Below are 14,829 nucleotides of genomic sequence, written 5' to 3'. Positions count from 1 at the left end.
TAGGGGATGCATAGGACAAGTGTGGTTGGGGTATAAAGAGCATACATAACCCTAAATTATCCTAAATTTGTCACAACTTCTGAGTGTCTCCTTGGACGTCTAGTTGAAATAGCTCATTATTTAATTATAAATTATCAGAGCTAAAGATTATATGAGTAGTCTGTATGTATATTTCATAAACATTAAAATTTTTACAAATACATCTTCCATGTAGGCTAAAGGGTGGTTATTCTTTCTCTGACTGAAACTTCAAGATCATCCTCCATTTCAGAGTCATACTGCTGATGTAACTGCTCATGCTGATGGCATATGCTCAGACTAAGTCATGAACATGGTATCTCATGTCGGTTTACATCTACATCAACCAAATTTTTTCAGCACTCACACATTTTGCCAACTTCTCCTGTAGTTGTATTTGAGCATTTACATCAGAAGGTAGAATCCTGCTATGGCTTCTTTATACAGCTTATATTAAAAGCCCTGACGTTCCATGTGCCAGGTTGATTTCACACGCTGGACTTCACAGATCTAGAAATCAGTGGCTATGCACATCAGTCATGTAGACATGCACAGCATCAAGTGTGCACATGCAAGCAAGCAGGCAGGCAGTGGGAGCTCCAGCCCTCGGGACTGAGAAAATACTATCTAACCCTGTATCGGAGGCAGCCTCGGGAAAAGAGTCAATGGAAGGACTGTTAAAAGCTGTCTGAGAGCTTCACCTACAAACCGGCAGACTGGCAGTGGAAGGCAGAGAGAGTGGTGCGTGCAAACGCAAAAGGCTACCCCAGTGTGGGCCAGGTTTGGAGGATATGGGTATAAAACCAGAAGCAGCCCGAGCACAGACATAGGATCAGCAGCAGGGAGTGAATGTGGATCTGGCTGGGCTTGTGCTCATGGAAAGGTGGGTACAAAGGATCTTAAAGCTGGAAGGGACAACATCAGATGACATTTCATAAGGGCCTATAAAATCAAAAAGGCTGGTGTGGTAGGAACTGGAAGTAAAGGGTAGAGGAGACTGATAAATCAGGTCTCATCAATGAGGGCAGTAGAGGTGAAGCAGGTGAAGGCTTCCTGGTTAACCCGATAAAGGGACAAGGACAGCAGCCTCAGTAGCTATGTGTGAGAATGAAGAATTCACAAGCAGAAAATCCTCTCTATTTTCCTGTGCTCGGCCTGAGTTTCTCATTTCTCAGATGCCCCCAGATGCGTGACTTTTCAATCTGTCTGTCAAGCACGTTTCTCATCAGGGTGTTCTTTAAAGGAACTAGTTTACACCCTTTCTCTTCAGTCACCTAACCTCATGAAACTTACATCGTGGGTGTACTGTCTGTCTATTCAGATATGGCCTCTAAATCTGTCCTTCATACATTAAAACAGTGTGTATGTTTCCCCTCAAACATAGGCTTTTGCTTTCTGAGGTGAGGCTACAAGCACTGAGAAATGTGCACATCACAGCACTGAGTATCGCCTTCTCTTTCTGCGGAGCTGTGCATCTTAGCCAGGGTCTCAACATTCTAACACTGTCATATACGCCCCAGTCCCACCATGCGCTCTCTAAATACCTTTACAAACATTTTCTGTCTTTGGGTGTTAGGCATCATATATTAGGGAGGTTGGAAATATAATTAAGTGGTGGTTTAAATTTCCTCTAGGGCAAAAGTTAATTGTGCTGTTTGTACCTTTAGATGTGTGTGTGTGTGTGTGTGTGTGTGTGTGTGTGTGTGTGTGTGTGTGTGTGTGAGAGAGAGAGAGAGAGAGAGAGAGAGAACAGAGACACAGAGAGAGACAGAGAAAGACAGAGACAGAGACACACACAGAGGCAGAGAGACACACAGAGAGCATGAGAGCTGTGCCATGCATGTACTAGCAGTGCTGAGTGGAATCTATAGGTTAAAGAAAAATACATATAGCTGAGAGGGTAGAGTATGGGAGCAGCTGGAGGAAAGGAATGTGGACAGGATTTTATCAAAGTACATTGTTTCTTTTTTAGAGTTTTTAAAATATATATATATGGATATTTTACCTGCGTGTATATCTATGTACTACTTGCATGCCTGATGCCTGAGGAGGTCAGAAGAGGGCAACAGACCCTCTATGACTGGAGTTACAGATGATTGTGAACTACCACATGGATGCCAGGAATCAAAACTCACTCCTCTGAAAGAGCAACAAATGCTCTTAGCCTCTGAGCCATCTCTCCAGCCCATCAAATTACACTGTATATATATTATGACATTCTCAACCAATCAGTATATTTAAAGACATCTTCAAATCAACAACAACAAAACAAAGCTGGATATGGTGTCCCATGCCTGTAATCCGAACAATTAAAAGGCTGAGGGAGGAGGGCTGCAACAAGTTTGGGGCTAACCTATGCTATATAGCAAGCACCAGGCCAGCCAAGCTACACATTGTGACTTTGGCTAAGAAAGAAGAACAGGAGGAGGTGGAAGGAGGAAAAAGGAGTTATTATTATTATTATTATTATTATTATTATTATTATTATTATTATTATTTTACTTAAGAATGTCGTCAGAATCGTGTGATTTTATTTTTTACATTTTCTTAATATTTTCATGATTTAATTATACATAAGGCTGGAGAGATAGACCAGTAGTTAAAAGCTCATCCTGCCTTTGCAGAGGACCCAAGTTTGTCCCAGTACAAAATTGGAGCAGCTCACAACTGAGTGAAGCTGCAGTTCTAGGACAGTGTGACACCACTGGCCTCCAAGGGCACCTGTACTCCTGTGTACAGAGCCATTTAAAAATAAAATAATATAACATATTTATATATATATATAAGTTACAAATGTGTAAGTAAGTGGGAATATGAACATGGCAGACTCATCAAAAGTAAGGGAAACAGAAATACGGCTTAGAGGCACAATGCTTATTTAGCCTGCATAGGCCGAAGTTCCATTTCTGGCTTGGGGAAAAGTAACCTACGGATATGCTCCTCTGGAAATCGTATGAACCCTTCAGGGCACCCTTCCTAGTGCATAGAGTTGTCAACTTTTTAATGCCTCTGTCTTTATACTCATGCTCAGAAAATACTTTGCATTTTATGAGAATGAGGAAATAGTAGAATGTGAAGTGTTTGCAGAGATGGTGGTTTGAATGAAAATGCCCCCACAGGTTTGCATACTTCAATACTTGATCACCAATTGGTGGGATTATCTGGGAAGTGTGAGGAGGTGCGGCCTTGTTGGAGGAGCTGTGTCACTGGGGGCATGCTTTGAGGAGTCAAAAAACCCATGGTGGTCCCAGCGCTGTCTCTCTGCCTCCTGCCTGTGGGTCAAGGCGTGAGCTCTCAGCGGTCAACAGTCCTTTGCTCCATCATCATGGACTCTTAACCCTCTGAAACCATAAGCTCAATTAAATGCTTTGTTTCAAAAGCTGTCATGTCCATGGTGTTTTGCTGCAGCAACAGAAAGGCAACAGGCCTAAAATACCGAAGGGAAATAAAGTCTTAGCTAACGTCAATGAGTTCTCCAGGCAATCAAACCAAACTTAGAGGACCTCTGAAAACTGGGTTAGGCTTGTACTCACAGCCTGATGTACACACAGAAAATGGACAGCCAATCAAGGTCTGTGGTGAAAAATCAGAGCAGACATTGTATGCCTGCCCTGTCGTAAAGCGTCCGGACAGAGTGGTAGTACCAGATGTCTGGCTTCCTCGGGAAACGCACTTGGCCACCCTGCTAAAAAGGAGTTACCTGGATTGGTCAGCTTCTCCTCCAGCTCAGCCTGAGTGGTCACGCTCTCGGACTTGGGGGAATGAATGATCAGCACGACAGACCCTGCGCAGCTTAGCAGACACCCCAACTTGCCCAAGATGTTGAGCTTCTCCTTCAGAAGGTAAGAAGCTAAAATGGACCTTCAATTAAATGAAAGAAATCATCACAATTTAAGTCAAACTTGTTTCCACAGGTTGAAGACACTTTACCTAAAAGATTCATACTTTCTTTATAGGCGTATCTTATCTTTGTTGACTTTTTAAAAAATGTTTTTTATCAGTATTTTGGCACTGGGAATCAAATCCATGGCCCCGCATCTGCTTAAACACTGAGCTACACGTACACCCAGCCCATCATTTATTTTTTACAAACAGAAAAACTAACTTTCCCATTAGATATTCACTGACATTTGTTTTTCAGCACAATTGGGTTTTTGTATCATTTTCATGCATAACCAATATGTAGTTTATAACATCTTAAATCATATCACTGTATTAATATCTTAAGTTACCTTACAGATATAAAATATATGAGAAGTTTTATGATTGACCAAAAATAGAAATATTCCTTCCTTAACTTACAAAAAGCAAATAACAGAGACAAACACAAAATAAAAAAACAAAACAAATAAATACAGAGATGCGAACAGCAACTAAAGTACAGAAGACGGAATGTGAGTAGTTACTTTATATAACATTCCAAACTTTAAAAAACACATAGCACTACTTTTTTTTCATATACAAGTAAATTTCATATACAAGTATAAATTCATAAAATATCGATGTGTTCATCTCCTATTTCCCTTTATAACATCAGGATACAACCTGAATGGGAAAAAATGGGCTTCTTCCAGGTCATTCCTGTTTTGCTGTTATTAATACCGAAGATACTCAGAGGACATGACCATCCAGGAACAGGGTGCAACGGGTTCATGGTTATCCTGGACTACTTTCTTTGGGAAACAGTCCCCAGACAGGATCCACATAGAAGGTAAGGCTATAAGCTAATGAAGAAGCAGGAGAAATGTCCCTTAGTCTTGCTGATATTAACTGACGATAGACAGTTGACAGGGAAAAAAGTACCCAAAATCATTTAGTGTGTATTACCATTTGTATATTTTAGGGACACGAAGACAATGAGACAGAACGTCACTGTGTAGCCCCAGCTGGCCTGGAACCCATGGCAGTGCTTTAGTCTCCCATGAACCTCTACACTTAGGCAGTTCACATCATAAATGTCCGTCAATGGCTAGGCATGAAAGCAGTTTCCAGCCCGCAGTGCTACTGGGAAATTAAGTCATCGGAAAGGGAAGGCAGAGGTCTCAAGTGAGGGAAGAAGGAAATGGAGATGGAATAGAATAGAATATGACAAAAGGGCAGAAGGGAGGGCTGCCTTGGTGTGAGCGAGCGACCAGCAAGCAGAATGTGGCCTGGAGAAAGATCAAAATCCGTGCATGAAGAAGGGTTATAATGAAACCCATCACTTGGGGGTCTCAATTACAAAATGAATTAAAAATACCTGTGAACAAAACCCAGAAAAAAATTAAAGTAAAATTAAGGCCAAATGGTTAGAAAGTAAACGTTGCCTTCTCCGAGGAGTGAGAGAGAGTGGTATGTGGCTGCAGGCGAAGACCTGAAGAAGTGACTGGACAGGGCTCCTCTCAGCTCTGGGAGGAGGTAGCCTCGCGTCACAGTAAGTGAGGGACAAAAAAAAACCTGTCTTTTGCAGAGAACCAGTTCATCTGTTCAGATGCCCTTAGAAAAGCAGACGGACAGGGGTCCGGTAAGGCGATGGTGAGCTTCGACTCTTTAGACTCTCGCGCTCAGCGGCTCTCCTTTCCTAGTTATTCAGATACTGGGGCGGAGAGCAGGGCATCCAGTTAAAACTAGATTTATTTGGGAAGAAATGTATTCGGCCATATAAGTGAACTGAGAAATCCTTAACTTGTACTTTGTTAAATAAAAAGAATTAAAGATGACTGGACAGACCAGGGGCAAGAAAGCATGGGTAAGAGACCTGAGTTGGAAAAGGCTCACACGGTCAACACACCACACTTGGGACTATCACTTTCTGAAGTGTCCACCTCCTGCCTTATAATGCTACTTTCTGTAATGCAAACAGCATAAATACTATACTGTACCTACAGTTTTGTCCTAAAGGAGGCCTAGTAGTCCAGTTTGGAAAATAAACTGCATTGCTGACATAATAAGAAAACCATGCCAAAACATGCCTGTATTTTAAATTAGGGCTGGGATGGTTTAAATGGCACCCAGAGGCTCATATTTTTATCTACATGATCCCTAGTTGGTGGAACTGTTTGCAAAGGGATTAGGGGGTGTGACCTTGCTGGAGGAAGGCTTTGAGGTTTCAAAAGGTGGAACCATCCCCAGTGCTGTGTCTGCCTCCCGCTTATGGATCAACAGATGAGCCCTCAGCTGTCCCTCTGCTCTGCCATTCTGGACTCTCACTCTCTGAAGCTGTATGTCGCAGCAATAGAAAAGTAATAAAGTAATAAAGAATCAGGGGCAGAAGGGGGAGGGTCATAGAACAAAAAGCAGAACTGGGTTCACCTGGGACAGCTGTCGGACTGTGCCATGGTTGGAAGGGCCCGCCATGAACAAATGCAGCAAGACAATGAGCCTGCACCACAAGGCCACATCACCTCCCACCCCAGTGCAAAGGACCAGAATGCAATGGCCACATGTGAAGGTTGGTATTGATGACTTATAAGAGTTTTATATATGGAAGTACAAGTTCCTTATCGTATACGTAATTTGAGAAATTGTGAATTTTCTTTCTCGATGGCAATTTCTGGAACATGGTTTTAAAATGTGTGTGTGTGTGTGTGTGTGTGTGTGTGTGTGTGTGTGCACAAACATTCTATAGTATGTATTTGGTGGTCAGAAGACAATTTATAAGAGTCTATTTACTTAATGTGGCCTACAGGACTGAACTGAGGTCATCCATCCATCAGATTTGACAGTAAGCTTGGTAAAGATCAAGTTTGTTTTTACCTGCTAAGTCTTCTCACTAGATCACTACTTATTTTAAATTTATTCTTTTTACCAATTTCATACATGATACAATGCATCTTGATTGTGTCTACCTCAACTCCATGCTTACACTCACTGTGGACATCTCAAACAAGTCTCCCTCCAAGCATCATTTTTCTGCAGAATAGAGGTTTTAATTTTGGTATCTGGTTTATTTCTTTCTTCATGTGATTTTGGTATCATACTTAAATAACCCATTGCCTGATTTAAAAATTATAGTGACTTAAACTGTTTTCTTCTAGGAGTCTGCTAGTTTTAGTTCTCAGACGGATTTGAGTTCCTTTTTGTGTGGGAAGGGAGGCAATACCTTTGAATATCTGCATGCCAGTGTCCTGTTTGTTGGCACCATACGGGTTGTTTCTTCATTCTGGCACTGCTGGGATTAAGCTTAGGACCTTGCATGTGCTCAGAACAATGCTGAGTAGACATGGCAAAGGTAAATACAGGTGAGCTCCAGCCCCAGCCCTTCAGCTCTATGTTTTGAAAGCCTAGTCTTTCTTATAGAGTTAGTTCAGTATTTCTAGTAAGAAATACGTGTAAGACTGTAAGTGTATCTCTGAAATCCCAATCGTATTTTCATAGATTTGTATGCCTGACCTAAGCCAGTTATTAGGTTTTGATTACTGTAGTGTTTATTTGAGATGAGGGCTCAGTATGAATCCCAGTCTCATCTCAATCATGAAGTCCCCTTGCATCGGCCTTTCAAATGCTGGGCTTACAGGCATACACCACAGCACCCAGCTTGATTACTATGTTTTGAAAGAAGCCTTGAAATTAGAAAGTATCATTCCTCCAGCTTCCTCTATATTTTCAAGATTGTTCATCTATTTAAAGTTTTCTCCATCTGCATATAAATTTTAGGAACAGTGTGCCAATTCTATGAAGAATTCAGATGGGATTTTGATAGAATTTTGCCCAACCTACAGATTAATGAGAGCACTACCATGGTAATATTTTTTTCTGGTCTGTAAATATGGGCCATTACTACATCTCTTTTAAATACACTCAGGAATATCTCTTGGCATTAGCACCTGCTTTCAGACTGTGAAAGACTTTCATAGTTTTCAAAGTATGACTGCCCTTTTTTTGTGAAATTTATTCCTATTTCATTTACTTTGGTTCTACTAGATATGAAACTTTAACTTTTATTAAATATTTTTTTTATTTAGCCCACACATGTGTTTTTGGACTCCATAAACTGGATTCTATTCCCTTTTCTCTAATTCCTTCCCATTCCCCCTACTTTTCTCTCCCATTGTCACGTTTTCATTTTTCCTTTTACACACCTCCTCCTTTCCTCCCCTCCCTTTAATTTAATACCAACTGAATACATTTAACACTGTCTATATGACCACAGTATGAGACTGTCTGCATGGAACAGTCTCTCAGGGCCAGTATCTCTGAAGAAAAGTGATTCCACTCTTCCCAGTATCCATCAGTATCGGAACATGCTATGAATTCTATAGGGAAAGAGAAATAATAGTTTTACCCAGATGTGAACCCTTGAGCTCCAAGAATGGTTGACCTTGGCAGGATAAGCCTGCTGGAATAAGAGTGGAAAAGATGGTATGGGACTAACCAACCACTTTATGTACCACAAGATGGAACCCACACCTAGAAGAATTAACCCCAAACCAACCAACCAAAACCCTGTGTGTGGCTAAAACCTAGTACTATCGTTCCGCTAAATGGACATATTAATAAACTACCTCCGAAGTTCTTGGCTTTCTAACCATAAATGAGTAAGGGAAGCTTCTTTTTACAGTGGACGGTGATTAATACAGAGGCCCACAACTGATCAATGTGCGGAGATCACAAGACTGTGGAATGCTCAGTTCTAAGTGGAACATTACACATGTATCATACCCCTTCCTTCAGAGATCATTGCAGATGAGGGGATAAGCAAAAAGGTTCTAAGAGCCAGAGGGGTTGGGTGTCTGTACGGAAACTGGTTTTACCTGCCTTAAGAGTTATGTTAATAGCATGTATGAACTCCAGTGGTTGTGACTGCACAAAATCAAGCCACACAAAATCCCAACATGGATGGAGGAGGGGCTCATAAAGTCTCATCCAGAAACAGGAGTCAGTTTTCTTCAGGGATGATGCTCCAGGGAGGCGTGTTCCAGGAGATGGTACTACATCTGGGAACAGACAGGCAGCATTATGTGGACTTGGTGGGCCTTTCTAAAGTATATGCATATAGATTGAAGGAAAATATTGGGAGGGATAGGAGAGAAACTAGAGAGGGGGGAAGGGAAGGAGAGATCTGATCAGATGCATTATATGCATACATAAAATTCCCAAACAATAGAAATAATCAGTAAATATTTTTGTTCCTTGCCTTTTCTTTTTTGGAGCTAATTTTTTTAATTAAGAATTAGAAATTTGTATTTTTTCCTGAAACAGTATTAGTAGCTTCTCTAGGAATGTGTCCGTTTCTCCTAAATTACCTAATCTGATGCCATATAATTATTTTCACTTCTATATAGTTGTAGAAATGTCCCTACTTTATTTCTGGTTTTAGTGATTACAGTATTGTCTCAGTCAATTTCTGCTATAAGTAAGTATCCCAAACTGGGTAATTTACAGAGAACAGGGGCTTATTTAGATCAGTTCTACAGGCTGAGGATGTAAGGGCTTAGCACTGGATCTGCTTAGCACCTGACTCACATGGCCGAGTGGCGATCATGGGGCAGGGTGAAGCAAAAGCGTGAGCTCAGGTCTTTCCTTCTTAAAAAGCTACTGATGCAGTCATCCAAACCACCCTCCTGACCTCATCTACGTCACGTGCTTTCATCACATTCACACCCTCGGTCACCGTCACAGACATGAAGTATTTTTTACCTGTTTGTTTTTGTGTACATGGGTTTATGCCTGCATGTATGTCTGTGTATCACGTGCATGCCCAGTGGCTGTGAGGCCCTGAAAGCAGAATGTGGACAGCTATGGGTTTCCATGTGGTTGCTGGGAACCAAACAGAGTCTTCTGGAAGAGCAGCCAGTGCCCTCAACCATGGAGCCATCTCTATTATCTCTCGCCTTTTCCCCTATTAAATTTGGACACATGTATTCTGAAGTTGTTTTGTGCGCATTTAACTGTTTATATTTTCCAGAAGAAGTGACCATTTTAGCATAAAATGTCCTTCGGTAACATTTTGTTGTTGTTGTCGTACAATCTGCTTTGTCTGGTAGATTGCTTTTCTAACATACTCATAGCTATTATTTCATAACATATTATGTCTTAATTTTTATTTAAAAATATTTTATGGAGAGGGCATACATGTCATTTGGCTTTGTGGCGAGTTCTTTCAACAGGACCTGTGTCCTCCTACATCCACCTGTTTTTTCTGTTGAACATATGAATTGCTTTGTGTATGTCTAGAGATACTTAGGAAGGGGATCAATGTTAATGGCATGGAGTCAGCAGAGGCCAGGGACACTGCTAAACAACCACAGTATACACAACAGCTTTCTTCAATTCATCCAACAAAGAAATATCTGACCTCAAATGGCAATCTTGCCAAGATTAAGAGAGCCTGATTCAAGAAAGTCAAGGAAAGAGAAAGTAAGCTAAAAAGTTCAAAGAGTATGTCTGGGTGAGGTCCTTGGGCACTAATTAATATGATAATTAATCTTATACCCTTTCCATAATTTGGAAATTATTTCCAAATAACTTTTTAAAACCTCTATTAAAGTATATTGCGATGATTACTTTGAATATATTAGACTGTTTTGTATCAAAATGGGCCTATTTGACGGGGCTCTCTGTCAGAAATATAGACTGATATTCTTTCCAGTGCCATATTCTTTCCTATTCTTTATGAATTCAGCAATTTGCTCATTATCAACAGAACTTCTTAGAAACCATACATATACATACTTTGCCATCTCTGCTTTTCTCTAATTTACCTTGATTTACCTATTTTTTTTAAAGCTCAAAGTGTGTTGCTTGAAGCATGCACATAGTTCTCTGTTTGATCCTTAAAACCACAGCAAGAAAAAAAATCCTATACATCACTAGGTGAATAGCAGCTCTTGCAAAATTGGATCGGTGGGTTACTTAACTATAAAGGCATGAGGATTGACTTACGTATTACATGTGCCATGTCTGAAGATCACGAAATCAGCTTATGTTGCATGGGAACCACTGGGAAAGCTGAGTGATTCCAAGCATAAGCCCCATTCCTGCCCCCATCAGACTTTCAGGAGCACCCAAAATACAAAGTGACCTCAAGCAATATTAATACCAAGCATACGTTTGGGTAAGAGCAGTGGGGTAAAAAACCTAATTTCAAAGTTAGATATGAAAAAAAGAGTTGAGGTTTTTAGACTACATAATCTTTTTTTTTGAGACTTTATTTTTATTTTATGTGTATGAATGTTTGCCTGAATGCATGCCTATACACCGTGTGAGTGCCGTGTCATCAGACAGCACAACAGGGCTAAAGGTACCGTGAAACTGGGGTTACCGGTGGCTCTGAGCCGTAATGTCGTTGTGTTGCTCAGAACTGAATTCGAATACTCTGAAATGGTGAGTAGTGCTCTTAACTGCTGAGCCACCTCTCCAGCCCTAGACCACAGAATTTTAAAGTGAATTTAAGGTAAAGAAATACATTTATCACACTCTTCTCTGTAAGGTCTGTCTGGAATAAGGCTGCAGCCAACATACGCATGAGATGAAAGAGTTCTTCTCTTCTATCCTTGTCTGTCTATTTTAGCATCTTCAAAGGTACAACAGAGCACCAATATCCTTGTAGCAGGCTATGTTGATAGAGTCAGTGGAGCTCTCATAAAAAACATTTTCCAGTAAGCCAAGTGTTTGGATGTGGTTTATCCCTACAAATACTAATTTTGAAATTTGATTTGCAGTTTTAAAAGGTGATCACATCATTAAAAGCAATTACTGAACCAGGTTGGCGTGGCACAAGCCTTTACTCCCAGCATTTGGGAGGCAAAGGCAGGAGGGTCTCTGTGAGTTTAAGGTGAACTTGGTCTACAGGGCAAGTTCTTGGACAGCCAGAGCTGCACAGAGAAAAAGGGGGCAAGGGAGGAGGGAGGGAGGGAAACAAGAAGGGAAAGCTTGAGATAATGCAGCTCTCGTAGGACTGCATTTGTTGCCACTAAATCAACTGTTATAATGTGGGAGTTCTCTTCGGGGTGTTTGGCATAGTTTGTGAGCCCACAAATGGGGTTGTCTGGGGCTGGAGAGACACAGCTCAGTTGGTAAGAGCCCATGCAGTTTGTCCAGAGAACACAAGTTCACTTCTGTGTTCTGACATCAGCACTGACTGACATCAGGCAGTTCACAACAGCCTATAACTCCAGGAGATCCAATGTCCTCTTCTGAGTTCCAGGGTACCTGCACTTACGTGTACACATACCCATACACATATCTATCTATCTATCTATCTATCTATCTATCTATCTATCTATCTATCTATCTATCTATCTATCTATCTATACATAATTAAAAATAAAAATAATTATTTAAAAAACCGAATAAAATAAAATAAATCTTTATTCAGATGTGCTGCTATATAACTTTAATCTTAGCATCCGCGAGGTAGAAACAGACCACCTCAAGAACAGTGTAGTCTATATAACGAGCTCCAGGCCAGCTAGGGCTACATCTCAAAAGAAAAAAAGAAAGAAAAAGAGGAGGGGGCTGCCCAGTCTTTTACTTTGTAGCTTCTAGAATTATGAACCAAAATTAAAACCTTGTTCCTTAAAAAAAAATATTATCCACTCCTAACCATGTTGTTGCAGCAAAAGAAAATGACCTAGGTGACCAAGCTAATAAAGAATAAAGAGGGCGACTTTTGACAGTTGTCACTCTAAATCTTTACTCCTCTCCTATTCTAGGTAATGGGAGAGTAACCTTGCTTATATGCCTGGTCCCTGGAGCCCTGATCCCTTGTGACAGGCAGATATTTCAATCCATGAAACTCCAACTTGAGTATGCCAGTTCCTGTTTGGATTGGATCAGCCTGACAGAGTAAAGCCCAGAGCTCTCATCACTCAGTGTCCGTTTGCAGGACCGTGATGACATACCCTCGTCCACATGCACTGACGCCCACCTGCCGTGCACCCAGCTTCAGTAGCTTACTGGAATGAGATGGGAGACCGCCTGTCTAGCAGAGGATGCTAACCATCCTCACGAAACACACAAACACAACAACACAAACTGACATTTTACAGAAAGAGTTCTGAGAGTAACATACAGTGGCAAGATGAAGACTCTAGGTTCTCAGAAGTTTTCCGGAGCAAAGCCCAGAAGGGTGAACAGCAGTGGATACACTGATAACTATGAATAAACTCGAACCAGAAACACAATAAAGTGAGTTCTGAGAGAAGTATCAGTAACACACAGAAATGCATTGATAGGGTTAAAGTGATAATATGAATTCTAAGTACAAAACAAATCTATTTTCATCAACTTTACTCTTTAAACAGAAACATTTATAATGAAAGGGTTTTTTCCTATGCAAACCGATTATTAAATATCAAAACAGAATGTCAGTTCTCACCCAAACGGCACTCCAAGGGCACCTAAAGGAGTCACCAGGACCGTAGGGACCGCAGTGTAAGCTAGGAAGTTTCCAATCTGGCCAACAGCCACTGTCAAGAGAATCACAAGGATACTGCTTGCCTTTACAAAGTTCCCTTTTTATCACCAATCGAGGTTTTGCAAGATTCTGTTCTGAAAGGGCTTCTTTTGCACCACTTCTGAGGACTCAAATCTGCGTGCTCACAGATCCCCATGGCAGAACATCACTGGTCTGGGAAGTAGTCTCAACTCTCTGGAAATGGCCAGCATTACCACAGTAACAAGTACAACACTGAATATATCCTCACTCTTTGAATTCTATCTTAAAATATTTTAACTTTTACATTTTAAACTTATTTATTTATTTATTTATTTAATGGTCAAGATATCACATAAAAGTAGTGCATGGGTACCAAGTAATGCTTGCGCATATGCATGTGCTCAAACATTTTTCATTGTTTTACAGTACCAACACTCAAAATACTTTAAACTATTTTTATGATATACACGGTAGTTCATATCATGCCATGCCTGCTATAGTAGTACACCAAGGTACCATACTGCTTTTGACTGCCACTTGGTACCCAATGACCAATCTTTTCTCAACAGGTTGGGCAGAGCTTCACAACAGCCTTCAAACGACCCGGGCCTGCTCCAGTGTGAGAAGACGTCCAGAGCTGGGTGGTACAGGACGCCGAGGTGTGTACTCAAACAGAGCTCAAAAGGGGGTTCCCCAATGAGTGTCATCAGCCTCAGCAAGGTAGCATTTTGCTTTAAAGGCAATATAGGACAAACTACATGATTTTTTTAAAAGTCATAGTTTATTTTATTTAAGTTAGAGCACGTGATCTCTGATCTGCAGCCGGAGCCCCTGCCTCCTTGTCCCAGGTCAGCACACCACACTTTCCCATCTACTCTCTTTCAGCAAAGGGAAGGCCAACAGGAAAAGAGAGTGAATCTGAAGTGCAGAGAGTAGAAGTATGGGAGGACCTTCAAAGCCACGCTCATCTGCCCTCTCCATCCTTACCCATGTGATGACTTCAGAAAAAAGTAAGAAGATGGTAATCTACTACACAAACCACTTACTTGCAATGGTGCCAGCCCACCACACGATGTCTGTTAAGTAGGAAGTACCTATAAAAAAAGTGAGAAGAATATCAGAAAAGCAGGCTTATTAGTGGGGTGTGTGTGTGTGTGTGTGTGTGTGTGTGTGTGTGTGTGTACCTGCGTGTGCCTGTATGATGTATGCACACATGTCCATAGGGACTTGTTGGGCTGGTTTATCTGTGCTCTGGAGTTACAGATACTCAGATGCATTTCTGCTTTTCTACATGGGTGCTAAGATATGAATTCAGAGTCTCAGCAATCGTACAGCAAGAATTCCTACCAACTGAGGAATGTCCCCAGCCACAGGAAGAAGGTATATAAACCATATATAGGTACTGGAGAGACGGCCCAGAAATTAAGAGTGCTTACTACTGGTGCAGAAGA

At 41.1% G+C, this 14,829-nt stretch overlaps 1 protein-coding gene across 1 annotated transcript in view; it reads right to left on the bottom strand.

The window, feature by feature from the left end:
* Nipa1 (NIPA magnesium transporter 1) overlaps positions 1-14,829 on the bottom strand; it is a 39,487-nt gene that overhangs the window by 4,998 nt on the left and 19,660 nt on the right. Inside the window, exons 2-4 of the mRNA XM_032893507.1 lie at positions 14,425-14,472; positions 13,319-13,409; positions 3,719-3,879 (exon numbers count right to left, since the gene is read on the bottom strand). Of these exons, the coding sequence (XP_032749398.1) occupies positions 3,719-3,879; positions 13,319-13,409; positions 14,425-14,472 (300 nt within the window). The remainder of the gene's footprint in view (positions 1-3,718; positions 3,880-13,318; positions 13,410-14,424; positions 14,473-14,829) is intronic.

The sequence above is a fragment of the Rattus rattus genome, chromosome 2 (genome assembly GCF_011064425.1).
Source record: "Rattus rattus isolate New Zealand chromosome 2, Rrattus_CSIRO_v1, whole genome shotgun sequence".
Classification (NCBI taxonomy): domain Eukaryota; kingdom Metazoa; phylum Chordata; class Mammalia; order Rodentia; family Muridae; genus Rattus; species Rattus rattus.
Note: the sequence above shows the minus strand (reverse complement) of the source record. Positions and strands in the feature narration are given on the sequence as shown.